Here is a 14760-nt window from a genome sequence, read left to right as displayed (position 1 = left end):
GACATATATTCTGTTTTTTTCGATACACTCAAAATTTTGGATTTTATAATTATTTTCCCTTTTTTTAGAAAAAAATTGGGCCAAAATCCAAAATTTTCAAAAAAAAAACCGAGATAGCCATTTGATAGAGAAAGTAGAATCAAGTATAACCTTTTTGTTACGTCTTGATTCCTTTAAAAATGAAGATATTAGCGACGTTTGAAATTTTGCCGTTTTTGAGGCGAAAATGGCGAACATGACGTCACTAAAACGTCAATTTCTCAAAAAAATTACGACGGATTTCGCTCAACTTTTCAGGGAACGTGTCAAATTAATGTATGATAAGGTACTGAAAGTTTGACGTTGCTGGCGTAACGCGTTTACAAGTTATTGGCGAAAAACGGGAGGGGGGAGGGCAGATTCTGCCCCCCCAGCGGGGCGCGGGTTAAACGTTACGATCCTTTCATAACATTCGTATAAATGTTAGGGTTGTATGTTATAACATTAACAGTGCAACATATCTCAGTTTTTAGCTAAAAACCCCTAAAATATCATTTTTGCTCTATAACTTGAACAATAATTTTTTTGTTAGCTTTAACTTTTACGCTGGCGTTACCTCAGCTGCCACGCTGAAAAGTGAAAGGACAAACAAACACTCTAAAATTTTATTATGAATAATTTAGCCGGAAACGGGGCGGCCGGGCTTCCCCCGCGCCCGGGGTCCCCCCGGCTTCCCCTACCCTGACCTGACGCTGCCGGCCATGGTATATTAAAAAGGTGCATACGGCAAATCGTTTGGTGGCTTTATCGTCTCGATCGGCCTGGTAGTTCCTGAGTTCCTGATTCGAGAAGACAGCAATAGAATGGCTGCAGCCTGCAATAGGCAAAATCATCAAGTTGACCTTTTGAGAACACCGAGGTCAACTGAGGTCATGATACTCAGAACGCCTGGTAAAGTTGCTTATTGTAAAGGAAATGAGGCTATTTTCATCTACATTAATTCAGGGGTTCTTCTTCAGTTTATTGAATAGCTGCAAAGGCTGCGGCCTAGTAGCGTTGTTCCTTACAAATAGCGAACCTTGCTCAAGAATTCACCTGTGAATCTGACGCTCTGAGACGTTTGTCACGCGACGCGGTTTGCGTTCCTTTTCTTTCTCTCATCTTGCTATAGGTAATTTTATTCATTTTCATCGGTTTGATGCAGGCTTTGTATCCTCAATATTTTGACAATTGCCTAATGTTAAAGAAAACATCATAATTTGAACTTGTCAATGTTATTTATGACTGAAACTGACCCTGCTGGTAGAGGGGTTAACTCACGAGTTAACTTTGACTTCAGCCTTATGACTTGGACTAGAAGTCTTAAAATATTTAGTTGTTATTTTTGTTTCTGATGGTGTGTTACTGAGTTTCATTTAGTTCAGATTTATTAAGTAAATCAGTAATTCAGGCAGTTAAAGTTGTTGCTTGTATGGTTTTGCAGCTTGTATGACATTGCTGAACTCGTTATTTATCTACAACTATCAGTACCTACCAGTTTGCCATTTGGGTGTGGCTGAATTTATCCTTCGGTTTTCGGTTTTACATGATTTATTATGTTATTATTCCATTCCAATATGTTATTATCCAAAAGGCTCATCAAATCAAGATATATTTCATAAAAAAGTGTACAACTGTTTCACTGTGCACTCAACATTTGTCATGAGGTATAATTGGAATTATGGCACCATTTAGGGTCAAAAATAGCGCAAGTCAAAAGTATGTCAAATGTGACTAAATTGAAATAACAGCATAAACATTGCATGCTGATTGTGGGATCTCAAGCACTAGAATAAGAAGCAAATCATGCATAAAATATTGGCAAACATGGACCTGTTCCTGTGAAATAATCTCATCAAGTAACTGAGTTACAATACTAAGTAATTTTATTGGCATGCTGCAGTTTCTCAGGTTTTCTTTGGTGGAATTTGGGTGGTCTCTGGTAATACTAATGAGGTTCTGTGATATGCTGGCAGCTATAGTTTGTTTTTATTCCAAAGGGATTTGGCTCTAAGTTAATTATTGAGGTCTGGTGAGTTTTGCAAATTCAGCATCTGGCCAAATTTTTTTATCTCTCAAAACAGTAGGCGGAACTATGGTCATGAGTACCCAAATATAGGAACGTTCCCATTTTTGGGAACGGAGTTCCCAAATATGGGAACGGGCGTTCCCATTAATGGGAACGGAAGGTAATTTTTCGGTCGTTCACCCACTAAAACTCATAAGTGCATCACGTCTCAAAAAAGTGCACGCTAATTTAAGTATCTACTAAGTCTCTATAAAATTATCTTTAATCTGACCGTTGCACAAGGAAATTGACCGTCGAATGATATTTTTAATGATTTTTTGAAATGACGGATTGGTGAAAACATGGGTTATACTACATTTAACTTGCAATTTTAAGGAAAATGAAGCGTTTTTTACATTTTGAGGTCAAGTATAATAATTTTCGCCTGGTTATGAAGTTTCATACTAGCGACACCAGATGCTGACATATGCAAGCGAACACGCGGACAGTCCGGGGGTAATATTGGTGACATTTGGTGTCGGGGCGCACGACCGCATGGAACGTCAGTGATTTTACCGAACTACTGTTGTAAACTCAGTTTCAGTGGTTTTAAATTATTCAGCTGTATTATATCATCCCAGATAGACATATTTTATTTGGATGCTAGCTGTTTCGAGTTTTTTATGAGGAGCGTCATGAGCGTGGTTTTTGTCTTCTGTGTTTCTAAGCGTGATCGTTTTGGGGGAATTTCTCTTATATAGGTCGCTCTGTGTGGCTTATTTATAATTTTTATGCTGATTTCGATCATTCCTCGTGCCCATCCTACCAGGCCTTTTGCCACTTACACTCATCAAGAAAGGAAAAAACTAGATTTTCATTGGGACTAGGTGTTTTGAGGGTGTAACATATTCAGCGTTCCCATTTTTGGATACTTCCTTGTGCTCGTCAACTATCGGTGATAAACAGACAGGTGCTTGACATGTCTCCACCCTCGGCGCGGACGGTGGATATAGGTATGGAAGACCTTGTTGAACATCGCTGAGCGTTGTGAATTACGTAATCCTGCAGAGGGGGGCGTGCCCGCTGCGAGATCGACGGGAATAAAAGCGCAGAAGACCGGGCGAAACATGCGACGGTCTTGCCGGAAAGGTCATCTGATGATTGTTGCGTTAACAATAATTTGCGGCGTTGGACGTGATGCTTGTTAATGAAAAGAGCCCCTGAAAGGCGTCGGTGAAATCGTTCCCAATTTTGGGTACGCCGTTCCCATAATAAGGAACGCTTGCAGCGCTAGTGTATGAGAGCGTTCCCAAATTTGGGCTCGCGGCCCGGATGATGGACTGCTTTAGAAATAGGGGAACGATTTGAAACTACGATGGGCCTTACAATATCAAACTCGTTCCCAACAATATTGAGACAAATATCAGGTGGTTCACGATCGTTTTATATTTTTTGGACGTCATTTAACGGTTCTTTTTCTTGTTTTAAATAATGCCTACATGGCGTTCCCATATTTGGGTTTATCGTTCCCAAACATGGGAACGAAAATGCGTTCCCGAAAATGGGTACGCTTGACCATAGTTCCGCCTACTGAAAAATTCAATTTCAAAATGTGCTAGGAAATTTCATAGAAATGGACATTGGACAATGGTTGCTTTAGAAATGAGCATACTATGATGATGTCAGTTGTGGCAGCTGGCACAAAATATCTGTATGATGGCATGAATTGCCAACAAATTCTAGGAAAACTTCATTTTTCTTTGTTACCTTGGTTAGAATCGAGTAAGCAGTTCTGTCCGTGGTAGTTACATTACAATGCTGTGCAAGTTTTACAGCATTACATCACTAGTATCTAATTCCAAAAGGCTTATATGGAATTTATCGGGAATCAGCAGACTGCTTATTAAATAAACAGTGAATGAATATCACACTCAGTACAACAAAGTGAACAATCTTTTTAAAATGTGCTCTTAAAATCGCATCACTAGTTAAAGGAAATATACCACTTTCATCTAAGTATTTCTTTCTACAGTTTTATGATTATGCTTTAGGTGAAAAAATAAAATGTACAAAAAATGTTGAAATATTTTCATATAAGAAGAACTATATTATACCTTTGGTAGAAGCTTAATTCCCACTCCCTTGTTTAAAAAAAAAAAAACATTTATTGTTTAATCTTTGCCCAAATGCTTAACATTGACATCTGGATCCCTGAATGTGCAATTTGGAGTACCTAGCTGCTGTTTGCACCATTTTTCCTAAACATTTTCTACCATTTAAAATGGAATTTTGAAGACCTCTGTCATCTGTGTACCTGACCAATGTTGAAATGATGTATGATGGCCTTTCGTGCATCGCTATGAACTATGAAGTATGAAGTCACTTCACACGTCACTTTTATCTCTTTGCCAAGGTGAAAACGCCCGCTTGCGAGTAAGGATCGGACAACGACCCGGGCGCCGGTTGACGGCCATGTATTGAGCTTATAGTCTTGGAGCCTTGGAGGTTACTTGTACTGTCAGCAACTCAATGTGATGTAAATTTCCCTACGCCTCCTGCACGGTTGTTTACAGATAGGACGGAACAATGAGCAGCTCCGAGGAGGTATCGTGGATCTCGTGGTTCTGCGGCCTGCGCGGCAATGAGTTCTTCTGCGAGGTGGACGAAGACTACATCCAGGACAAGTTCAACCTGACGGGCCTCAACGAGCAGGTGCCGCACTACCGGCAGGCGCTCGACATGATCCTCGACCTGGAGCCCGGTGAGTGGGCCGCCGCCGGTGGTAGTACGACCGAGACCGCCGCCGCCGCGGGTGCTGTGTAGATGGTGGCAGGGTGACTGTCGTAGCTCCAGGCACTAGTGATAAACTCTGCCGGTTTATTTCATGTAGTGACCAACAGTCCTATAACGTAAAGTTGACATCAATATTTTTTTATTCACTAATGGCATGAAATGACCCCCTTTCATCCGTTAGAAATATTTGTGACAACAATGATTCATTACCCAAGTTGTACAAACGCATTTGAGCCCTGACGCTGCGGCCCCTGACGCTTCGGCCTGTGACGCCTTTACCCGGACGCTGAGTCCATCATGCTCCGGCCCCTGACACTCTGATCCTGCCGCTCCGACCCCTGGCGCCTTTACCCTGACGCTGCGGCCCCTGACGCCGACAGACGATGAGCTGGAGGAGAACCCGAACCAGTCGGACCTCATTGAGCAGGCCGCAGAGATGCTCTACGGCCTGATCCACGCGCGCTACATCCTCACCAACCGCGGCATCGCCCAGATGATTGAGAAGTACCAGTCGGGAGAGTTTGGCTACTGCCCGCGCGTCTACTGCGAGAATCACCCCATGCTGCCCATTGGTGAGTCGGTTACCGGTCAGAGAACCACCCCATGCTGCTCATTGGTGAGTATTATTGCCCAAGGAACTGTTAGTGAGTAGATTACTACTCAAAGAAGCACCCCATGTTGTCAGTTGTCCATTGTTCAGTGCGGGCCAGGAACGAAGCTGACCGTGGAGAGCACTGTTTTCAAGTACGGCTGAACGCCTGTGTGATCTAGTGCCGTTGCTGCTCGCACCGATGCTGCTGGTGCCGCCGCCAACTGACTATTAGCTCCTGCTATGTGTTTTAAGAATGCAGACTTTCGTCTGCCTCACACCTTGATTGGATGGGCGCAAAATGACCTCGCAGTCGGCGCGCCCCTAATCCCCAACAAACAAAACACCTTGATTGGCCGGTTGTTTTCTGCTTTGACGCGTCGCAGCGTGTTTTCTTATTTGACGCCGCTGCACTGGGTGTTTCCTTGTGGTCTGACGCTGCACTGCAGCTGCGTGTTTTCTGCTCTGACGCCTTTACTCGTTCGTCAGGTCTGTCTGACGTGCCCGGCGAGGCGATGGTGAAGCTCTACTGCCCCAAGTGCATGGACGTCTACACGCCCAAGTCGTCGCGGCACCACCATATCGACGGTGCCTACTTCGGCACCGGTTTCCCTCACATGCTGTTCATGGTGCACCCGGAGTACCGGCCCAAGAAGCCCACCAACCAGTTTGTGCCCAGGTGAGTCGGCCGTCAGGCCTCAGTCGGGTCGCCGGTGATAGGTTTCAGGTCGCCGGCGCCAGGTCTCGGGTCGCTGGTGGGGTTGCAGGTCGCCGGTGATAGGTCTCGGGTCGCTGGTGGCGTTGCAGGTCGCCGGTGAGGTCGCGGGTCGCTGGCGCCGGGCCTCAGGTTGCTGGCGATTTGTCAGTCGGATCGCCGGCGCCAGGCCTCAGTGGCTCAGTTAGGTCGCCGACGCTAGGTCTCAACTCTGGCGCCAGGCGCAATCGTTTGTTGGAAGCGGATAACTATTGCCTGCTGCTGAGTGGAATTACAAAGACGGGATTATAAAGACACACGAAAATACCAGTAAAACGCCTTTTGGGCGAAGAACGAGCGAGCGAGATAGTGAGCCCTGCACGTGCGGAAGGGCGAGAGGGTGCTTCCAACGGGCTTGCGCAAAGCACCCTTCTAAGTTCTAACCGGTCGCTAGCGGTGTGCCAAATTTGAACGCAATCGGCCCAGCCGTTCCTGAGATCTGGAAGTGGCATTCTGCACGTGCGCACGTGCAAACGGGGTCCAAAATGACTTTTGCACGGCACCCTACTAACTGGTCCCCAACCGTGTACCAAATTTGAGCGCAATCGGCCCAGCCGTTCTCGAGATCTGGAAACGCCCCCTGCACGTGCGCACGTGCAGTAGCACCCTAACCGCAACACATGGAATGCATTGCCTGGTGGGTGCCTACCTGTATGCCAAGTTTCAGCGAAATCGCCCCAGTAATTACCGAGTTACTGAGATGGGAGCAAATTTGGCACCTCTTATTGTTGTATTTTGCACGTGCACTGGGGGTGACCCACATGCTTCGAGAGTATCCTATTTTGGGTAGGAGGGATGCTGCTACCCTACAAAAAATTACCGGAAGTCAATCGCCAAAACGGCTGCTGAGATATGAGCCTATCAAAATCACTACTTTTGCAAAACAGCTTGAACACCCTTGACTTTTCACGTGGCACGTGCCACGACGGTCACTGAGATGTATCAAAAGTAGTCAATTACGGGGTAGAAGGGATTGGGCTACCCAACAAAAAAGACCGCAGGCCAATCGGTCCAGCGGTTGCTGAGATATAAGCCTCTCAAAAGCGTTACAGGCCGGGCCGGGCCGGGCCGGGCCGCTCATACTGAGATTTTTCCGTTATATTGAATAGACTCACTTCGTTCGCTGCGCTCGCTCGCTCGTAACAAGAGCCATGAATGACAGTATTGATTGACATTGTGGCTGCTATCTAATGGCTGAAACAGACTCTTCCCGCGTTCAGGAAATCGCATGCGAGAGCCTATTCAAATACATTATAATTCTTCCCGCATCAATCGCATCCGGGAGGTATTGTATTGTATTACACATCATGAAGCACTTCCACACAGTTATGTGGCTATTCCGTGCCCCGTTGTCAATATGATTAAACGAATGATCATTGTGGTCATCACAAGCACGCACACGAGCACACACAATCACACACACGCATACATGCACGCTTTGCAGTCATACACAGGTAAGATATGCAAGCTCAAATGACCAGCCAGATTCTCTACATTTCTAGCCTATTCCACTCCGTTGCCTCCCTAGCAGATGTAGCCGCAGCTCCTTTTTAAACTGGGCTCCTGTTCGACATCGTATCGCGGCTGGCAAATCGTTGTATGCGACTACAATATGGTACAGGAAGCGGCGCCTGCCCGACTCGGACCGAATCGCCGGCGTGATAAGGTGGTCGGCGTTACGGGTGATACGCTGGTGGACGTCCCTGCGTGTGACCAGGCCACCAGCAATACATTCGGGTTGCGATGACAGCAGCATCCGTTTCAGCAGGGCGAGGCCGTGATAGAGGTACATGTTCTCGGCAGTAAGCCAGTCCAGTTGATAAAGTACATCGCTAATGTGCGCAGATTTCCTCCGTCCCGATAAAACGCGTGCGGCAAAGTTTAACACTTTTTGAATACGCTTCATCTGACTGCTGCCGCACACACCATAAACCACCAGACAGTATAAAAGGCGTGAGATGACGAGGCCCTGAATGAGTGTCAGCAGGGTGGACTGAGGCAGACTGTGCCTGCTGTGGCTCAGTCCGCACAACATTCCGGTACATCGCTGCACTACATTGTCCACATGAGGGGTAAAAGTCATGTGCTGGTCAAATGTGACACCCAGGTTGAGGACAGTGGCGGAAGCGGCGACATCGGCATCCATGAATTTAATGTTGACTGGTCCGAGACGTTGAATATTTTGACGCGAGCCAAGAATGATAAACTGTGTTTTCTGTGCATTGATTTTGATGCCATTTTTGCTGAACCACCGAGAGAGCAAAGCCAGGTTGTGTTCCATTTGCTGCACCAGGGAGCCGATGTCGCCGATCCCACCAGAGACCGCCACCTGAGTGTCGTCCGCATATTGCACCACGTGCGCGCCGTCCGTGTACAGAGGTAAATCGTTCGCGTAAATCGAGAATAGCAGAGGCCCGAGCGCGGAACCCTGATACGTACCACGTGCGATTGATACGTACCAGGTGCGTGCGATTGATGCGAGCGTGCTTCCATGTATTTGAATAGGCTCTCGCATGCGATTTCCTGACTGCGGAAAGAGTCTGTTTCAGGCATAAGCGTTATGTTGAGGCAGTGGTTTACGAAGATAAACGAAGCGTTTCTTGTGTTTCGGCAGCAGACTTGACATGCATCGTTTTTGCCGTGCTATCAGTTTATAGAGTTGAATTCCGTCACCCGGTGGTATCAGGCTCGGTAGGCGCGATAGCGGGACGTTTTAGGTGCCTGGGAGTCAGATATTGCGAGGCAGGTGGTGACGTTTGCTACCTGTCTGGTAAACTAAGCTGGGAAAACTGCAGTTCTGGGATACTTTACCAATGTGGCAGCGGCGTCTACCATTAGTTACATTTCTTACATACTGCTTGGTTAAGCTGCCTTAAGCTGGTATGAAGCTTATAAAACTAAAGATAAGGGAGAAACTAAGGGAGAAGATAAAGGATAAGGATTAAAGGGACCCTCCCACCTTAACATTAGATTTGAGTTGAGATAGCCAAAATGGGGTCCCTGGCTCACAATTACCGGTTTCGGCACTCACAACATCAAGAAATGCCTTAAATCGGAAATATTGAATTTCAAAATTGCAGCATTTTGATTCAGAGGGGCTAATGCATAAGAATACCCCTCTGAATGTGTGACGTCAGCGCAGATATCTAACGATTTTTAAATGTTTGACTAAAACGTTTTGTAGCACGCGGTGGTATATGCTGCTTTGCGCGCAACAAATGCCGCACTTTCAAATAAAGTCGCTGGGAACAGCGGAGATCCCAAAAAGTAAACAAAAGTAAAAGTCTAATATCTTGAAAACCGGTGAATATTTTTCGATGAAATTTGGTAGATATTTGTTTTTGCTCTTTTTGAACCGAGCGACATCACTTTCATGCCAATTCATTAACTTTTTTGAAGGTGGGAGGGTCCCTTTAAAGGGATTAAAGATAAATGATAAGGGAGAAACTAAAGATAAGCGACTATCTTTAGTTTCTACCGACTCTAGTCCTATTCGTTCAGCGTTATTCACTTTGTGTTATCCCCTGTGCGTCAAGCGTCCCTCTATCCATCTCCTGGCGTCTCGCCTCGCTGCGTTTCTACCCGGGATGGCCAGACCCGTGCCGTGTTTCCGGCCGCCGCTGCCGTGAAGACACGGGCTGGCCACGGACCGTTTTTCCTGACGGCTGGCCGCTCACACGATGACCAAATATGGACGTGCACCGGTTTAATAGCGGTGGGTGGCGAAGGCCGGTTTAGCAGCTGTGTTTTCCTCAATGATCGCAGATTTGACACCTAGTTAACTGCTAGGCTATTTGGGCGGATTGTTGAATGGTTGAGTGCACCTACCCGAAACTTTTTTTTTTAGATTATTGACCGTCGAAACATCGTGTTTTATGTGGTAAGTTGTGATTCGTGTGGGTGTCACACTGTAAGACTGACATTGTTATTTGTTTCTTCGACAGGCTCTATGGGTTCAAGATTCATCCCATGGCTTACATTATCCAGCAGCAGGCGGCCTGTAACTACAAGGCCCCGCTACGCGCCATCAACTACAACGGCAAACGGCCATAGAGCGGCGTGTCCTGCCTCTTTCCGCGGCCGGCGAACGGTTCGCCGCCGCTTCCGCTCCACCCGGTGAGTCGCCCGCCGCCCGCCACCGACTCAGAACCGGCTAGAAAGACTGGGAACACAGCTGTATCACGGGGCAATCAGCGTGCCACGCGGCAACCGCGTCAGTGGCGCCAACTGACGGCATTTTCTGTAAGTAGCAGTGCGCGCGCCGTCCGCCGCGTGGCGCTGCTGGTCGGGAGGTGCGGCTGGGTGGGCGGATGGTGGGGTTTCTAGGCTGGTGAGCTGGTGGTGGATGTTTGAGTGTGTGTCGGGGGCGTGCAGCCCTGTTAGGAGGTGGATGAGATGAACCTTCGCTCGGGACGGGCACTGTAGGACGTCAGGTTCCATTAAGCCGAATCGCATATCGTTCAATGACAGAAGCTTCTCGGCTGGAGCAAGATGTCTATTCCACACCGTTCAGATATCGATTCCCGTAGTTAGTAAATCGTCTTTCGAACTGATTCAACTTCTAACCACTCCGATTGGTATGACCCGGCTACAAATCAGCAGCGGCCGAACTCTACCCCGCCGCCGCGGTTCGTTTAGTGTATAATGTTTCGGAGGGGACCCAGGTATGCTTGGCTGCTGTTCCGTGTACGCTGAGGGCGGTTATCCGAACGCCGTTGGGTCTGCTGTGTACCTCCAGCGCGCGCGATGTAGGTGCGTCTGTGTGTCGTGTCGGGTCCGTCTCGGGTTCACGGGCCCCGGCCGGGTGCCTGGCTCGCTCGGCGCGTGGCGAACAATGTGTTACGGCTGTTTGTGTGCGTGTGCGGGGATGTAAGCGCGCCAGTGCGTCTGTAGCGTGTGAGTGTGTGTACATGACCTCAGAGCTGATGTGTGCCCTCGTTTCTGATCTGCTGTTCCGTTTTGTCCGGTGTCTTCTAACAGTTACTGATTAAGTTTAAGAAATTGAATGATATAGCAGAGTTTATGATTGAAATTCAATAATGTTCCATTAATATTCAATCAGTATTTCAGTTACTGATAAATATGTTTCTTCAGCTGTTGATACTTCAGCAGTGTCACGGGCGATTCGAGCACGATGATAACTGCCAACCCCGTGTTAGGTCTCACATGTAACAAAGCGGTACCTACCGTGTCTCTCTCCCAGCCGAAATTAATGATATTGTGACTGCGCCCGCGTTACTCTTCGCGCCAAACACGTTCCCAACTGCGCGCCAATAAAACGACTCGTGATCAAATCGTGTTTCGCTATTCTCTAGCACACCCAAAAAAGTGACCGCGTACGCAACGATAATCACCCCTCACACGCTAAATAAATAAAAACCTTTCGGCTTGCGACACGTGATTGCATGAATGTATAATTCACCCTACGCGCGTCGCGCGTGGTCGCCAAGTCACGGTGACCTCGTTGACCTTCCGGCGACCTCGGTGACCTCGGCGACGCGCGCTGTGACGGCGGCGGCACAGGTGGCGCCCGTCCCTGCCCCTCCCCGACCGGCGTGGGTCGGAGGGGGAGGGACTTAGGCAGATGGCACCGGCACTGAGGGTCACACAGGGGCGTAGCAATGTGTTACGCTGCGCAGTGCACACAGACGCGGTGATGTGATACTTTGCTGTATATACGACACAGCACAGCGCTGGTACACTGTATACAGACACGACACAGCGCTGACAACGACTTAGTCACTTAATGACTTGGAAACATTTATATAAAAAACACATGGGAGCTTAGAACATGCATGGTGCGTTTATCATTCAGAATAGTGCTTTCTATGGAGCACACTGTAACTGTATACCTTTGTCCTTTCCATCTGGATGTTTGAATCCACGTATTCTAACTCAGTGGGCGCAAAAGGACGTTAGTAGTCGTCGCGCCCAAAAGCCCCAATAAACAACAGCGTAGCCTCACACTAACCTACCTCAACTGATAAAGCCGTATCCCTCCCTTCCGCTCGTGTTTGACCCGCATTCTGCAGCTTTCTGTAACTCTCCCCTACCTGTGCCCTCCCCCCACACCCCCACCCTGGTGCTCCTTACCGGGTTCCTGGACGAGCGGCGAGGGCGCGCACTGGCACAGCACGCAGTCGCCGTCGTGGCGCACAAAACCGCAATCCATCGGGCACTCGGTCACTCCGCATACCCTCGTGTCGTAGTCTGGGGGGAGGCCGGAGGCGATCAGGGTTCGATGAGTGAAAATACTGCGGTGAAACTGGGGTTACAGGGGATGGGGAGATGATACTGGCTCACGGACAAGCTGCCTTTCATAACTTTAGATTGTGTTGGGATTGTTTCCTGGTTATGAAGCATGTCCGGCTTTCAATATGTCTCTATGTACGGACAGAAGTTGTAAAGGTATGCATATCTTGGATTTGTTCACGGTGTTGTATGAGCGAGATCGCGAAATTGATTAGCGAATAATTATTGAACATGGTGGTTAAAAAATTTGGTACCTAATTGTCAACCGTCCTGATCGTGAACTTGAACTTCAGATTAGTGCATGAGCAAATACTCCCAAACTACACAGATGATGCCTCGTTCAGTTAGGAAGTGGTAGTCTACACATACCCAAAGTTTCGGAGATGTTGACGGTAGATAGGGTGAGGGATCCACTGGTGTCATTCTCGGACTAAAGGAGCGGTGGAAAGGTCACTTTGTACGCGTCGTCTTCTGCAAAAACATTCAGCACTAAATCAGTGCACAATGCACATTCAGGGCATGGATTAATGCAAAAGCCTATGGTAAATTGCTGCACTCACCAAACAGATTTTGACATTTGCATTTGAAACTTGTGAAGGAGATGCAGTGTTTGAAACGGCAACGACCCTCCTCAAGACCGACATCACACTGTGTCGTATAAAACAACGAAGAATTGAAGCAGCTGCTGAATTAGTCATTCTCTAACCTTCGCAGAACCGGATGCACTCGTCAATGGTCTCAAAGTTGTTGGCGTTGCCTCCGCAGCCTCCGTAGAGGAACACCTGGCAGACTCCGAACTCAGCGTTGAAGTAGAACCGCATCTCGGACGCTCGGCAGGGGCCGATGACCTTCGGTTGGAGGCACATCTCCACTGCAGGATGGATTGGAGGGGGAGGATGTGGAGAATGATTGGGTTAGGATAAGAACGGATTGGGTACCTATTGGCTACTGCTTTCCTCAGTTATGAATAAAATCACCAATCTCTTTTGACTTGTTTGCCATTAAGATTTGTGCTGAGAAAGTCTTTTGGTTTGAGAGTCAGGATCATCGAATAGGATGGTAGCATCGAGCCAAGAAACCGACTGACTGATTTGGAAGATGGTTGTCACGACATTTCATATTAATATTCGGTGGATATGCCTTTTGCCTACTTTTGGTAAACATGCTTGAAAACAATGTTGGCCTTAGCTCTGAAGTCAGATTTACGACTATAACACCTAACCAGCACGCATCAGCACTCGCCCACTCTCTTTCCCGTTCGCTCTCACCGTCGTTGTCCCCCGGCTGCTCCGTCTGGTTGACATCCTGCTGCTCCTGCTGAGTGGCCTCGCTGGTGGCCTCCTGCAGGCCGGGCTCTCCCGTGCTGTTGTGCTCGCCGGAGCCGCAGTGCTCCTCACACTCCTCAACGCTGCTGTAGCGGTTGCCGTTGCCGCCGCAGCCGCCGTAGACGAACTTCTCGCAGGATCCGGTGGAGGGGTTGAAGGCGTAGCGCTCCATGTATGCCATGCAGAGGCCGCCGTCGGGAGCTGAGCTGCAGTCTGAGGTGTTGGTGCTGCCGGCCCCGGCTGGCGGGGGGAGAGGGGGGGGGGCTGGTTACGGCGAGTAGTGTGGGACAGCAGGAGCTGAAAAGGTTCTGGTTATGCTAGGAATTGATCAAAGTTAGAGACTTTCAGCTGTTAACTGTTACCTTTTTAGGTCTGACAATCAAACATTCCAGGCGTTACTGAATGTCGGCATCCCTGCAACACAGGTGCCGTACCTTTTTCCGTGGTGCACATTTTCTCGCAGTCGTGCAGCGTCTCGAAGTTGTTGCCGTTGCCGCCGCAGCCGCTGTAGTTGAACTCCATGCAGGTTGACCTCTCCGTGTTATAGAAGTAGCGAGGGATCACGCCCCGGCAGTCGCCAGCTTTGACCGGTAGTGAACAGATGGCAGCACTGTCCTCGTGACCTGCACACGGCGGATGGTGTGACACCATCATTGGACGGAAAGCACAGCCATGGACTTCACCACTTATGACCAGTATGAGAGGAATAGTGAAAAACAGAGGCATTGCAAAAACAGTACTGAATTGACCCTGACAGAAAATGAATCTAAATAAACAAAAAAATAAATGAAGAGGAATAAATGCTCCAAAGGCTTTTTCTGCGTGAATTGCTTTAAGAATTTAAAATAAAAGTCGCATTTTAAATTAAGCAAATTAAAAGAAAATATCGATTTCAGACAACGCTCATTTGACAAACGATTTTATGTTTTAGGGCCTTGCGATTTAATGTCATTGAACTTAGATTGTTTTGCCAAAAATCGAGACGAAACGTCTCACAGCACCTCTCAAAAGCGAAATAATA

At 47.8% G+C, this 14760-nt stretch overlaps 2 protein-coding genes across 4 annotated transcripts; one reads left to right on the top strand and one right to left on the bottom strand.

Moving 5' to 3' along the window:
• The first annotated feature begins 927 nt into the window (after positions 1-927).
• LOC122363571 (casein kinase II subunit beta) lies at positions 928-11456 on the top strand. Of its 3 annotated transcripts, none has more exons than XM_043333025.1 (5): positions 928-1150; positions 4600-4787; positions 5200-5391; positions 5898-6087; positions 10107-11456. In XM_043333025.1, exons 2-5 carry the CDS (start codon positions 4613-4615, stop codon positions 10213-10215), a joined length of 666 nt encoding a protein of 221 aa, XP_043188960.1. In that variant the 5' UTR covers positions 928-1150; positions 4600-4612; the 3' UTR covers positions 10216-11456. The 3 variants fall into 3 exon arrangements, with proteins under 3 accessions (XP_043188960.1, XP_043188959.1, XP_043188958.1); XM_043333024.1 differs by lacking the exon at positions 928-1150 and adding an exon at positions 1158-1188; XM_043333023.1 differs by lacking the exon at positions 928-1150 and adding an exon at positions 4329-4439.
• LOC122363570 (carboxypeptidase inhibitor SmCI-like) lies at positions 11449-14662 on the bottom strand. The gene is made up of 6 exons (XM_043333022.1): positions 14174-14662; positions 13683-13979; positions 13121-13285; positions 12784-12885; positions 12256-12372; positions 11449-11758 (listed from the first exon to the last, which is right to left on the bottom strand). Exons 1-4 carry the CDS (start codon positions 14463-14465, stop codon positions 12845-12847), a joined length of 795 nt encoding a protein of 264 aa, XP_043188957.1. The 5' UTR covers positions 14466-14662; the 3' UTR covers positions 11449-11758; positions 12256-12372; positions 12784-12844.
• Positions 14663-14760: the final 98 nt, after the last annotated feature.

Source organism: Amphibalanus amphitrite, unplaced genomic scaffold (genome assembly GCF_019059575.1).
Source record: "Amphibalanus amphitrite isolate SeventyFive unplaced genomic scaffold, NRLGWU_Aamphi_draft 000628F_arrow, whole genome shotgun sequence".
NCBI classification, from domain to species: Eukaryota; Metazoa; Arthropoda; class Thecostraca; order Balanomorpha; family Balanidae; genus Amphibalanus; species Amphibalanus amphitrite.
This window is presented reverse-complemented; position numbering and strand designations above follow the sequence as displayed.

Coding starts and splice junctions, on each gene's coding strand:
- LOC122363570 (XM_043333022.1), bottom strand. CDS start 14,465: ATGCCTCTGTTTTTCACTATTCCTCTCATACTGGTCATAAGTGGTGAA. Junction 13,980..14,173: donor AATGTGCACCACGGAAAAAG/GTACGGCACCTG, acceptor TCCCCCCGCCAG/CCGGGGCCGGCAGCACCAAC. Junction 12,886..13,120: donor GTGCATCCGGTTCTGCGAAG/GTTAGAGAATGA, acceptor ATGTTTTTGCAG/AAGACGACGCGTACAAAGTG.
- LOC122363571 (XM_043333025.1), top strand. CDS start 4,613: ATGAGCAGCTCCGAGGAGGTATCGTGGATCTCGTGGTTCTGCGGCCTG. Junction 4,788..5,199: donor GATCCTCGACCTGGAGCCCG/GTGAGTGGGCCG, acceptor TGACGCCGACAG/ACGATGAGCTGGAGGAGAAC. Junction 6,088..10,106: donor ACCAACCAGTTTGTGCCCAG/GTGAGTCGGCCG, acceptor TTTCTTCGACAG/GCTCTATGGGTTCAAGATTC.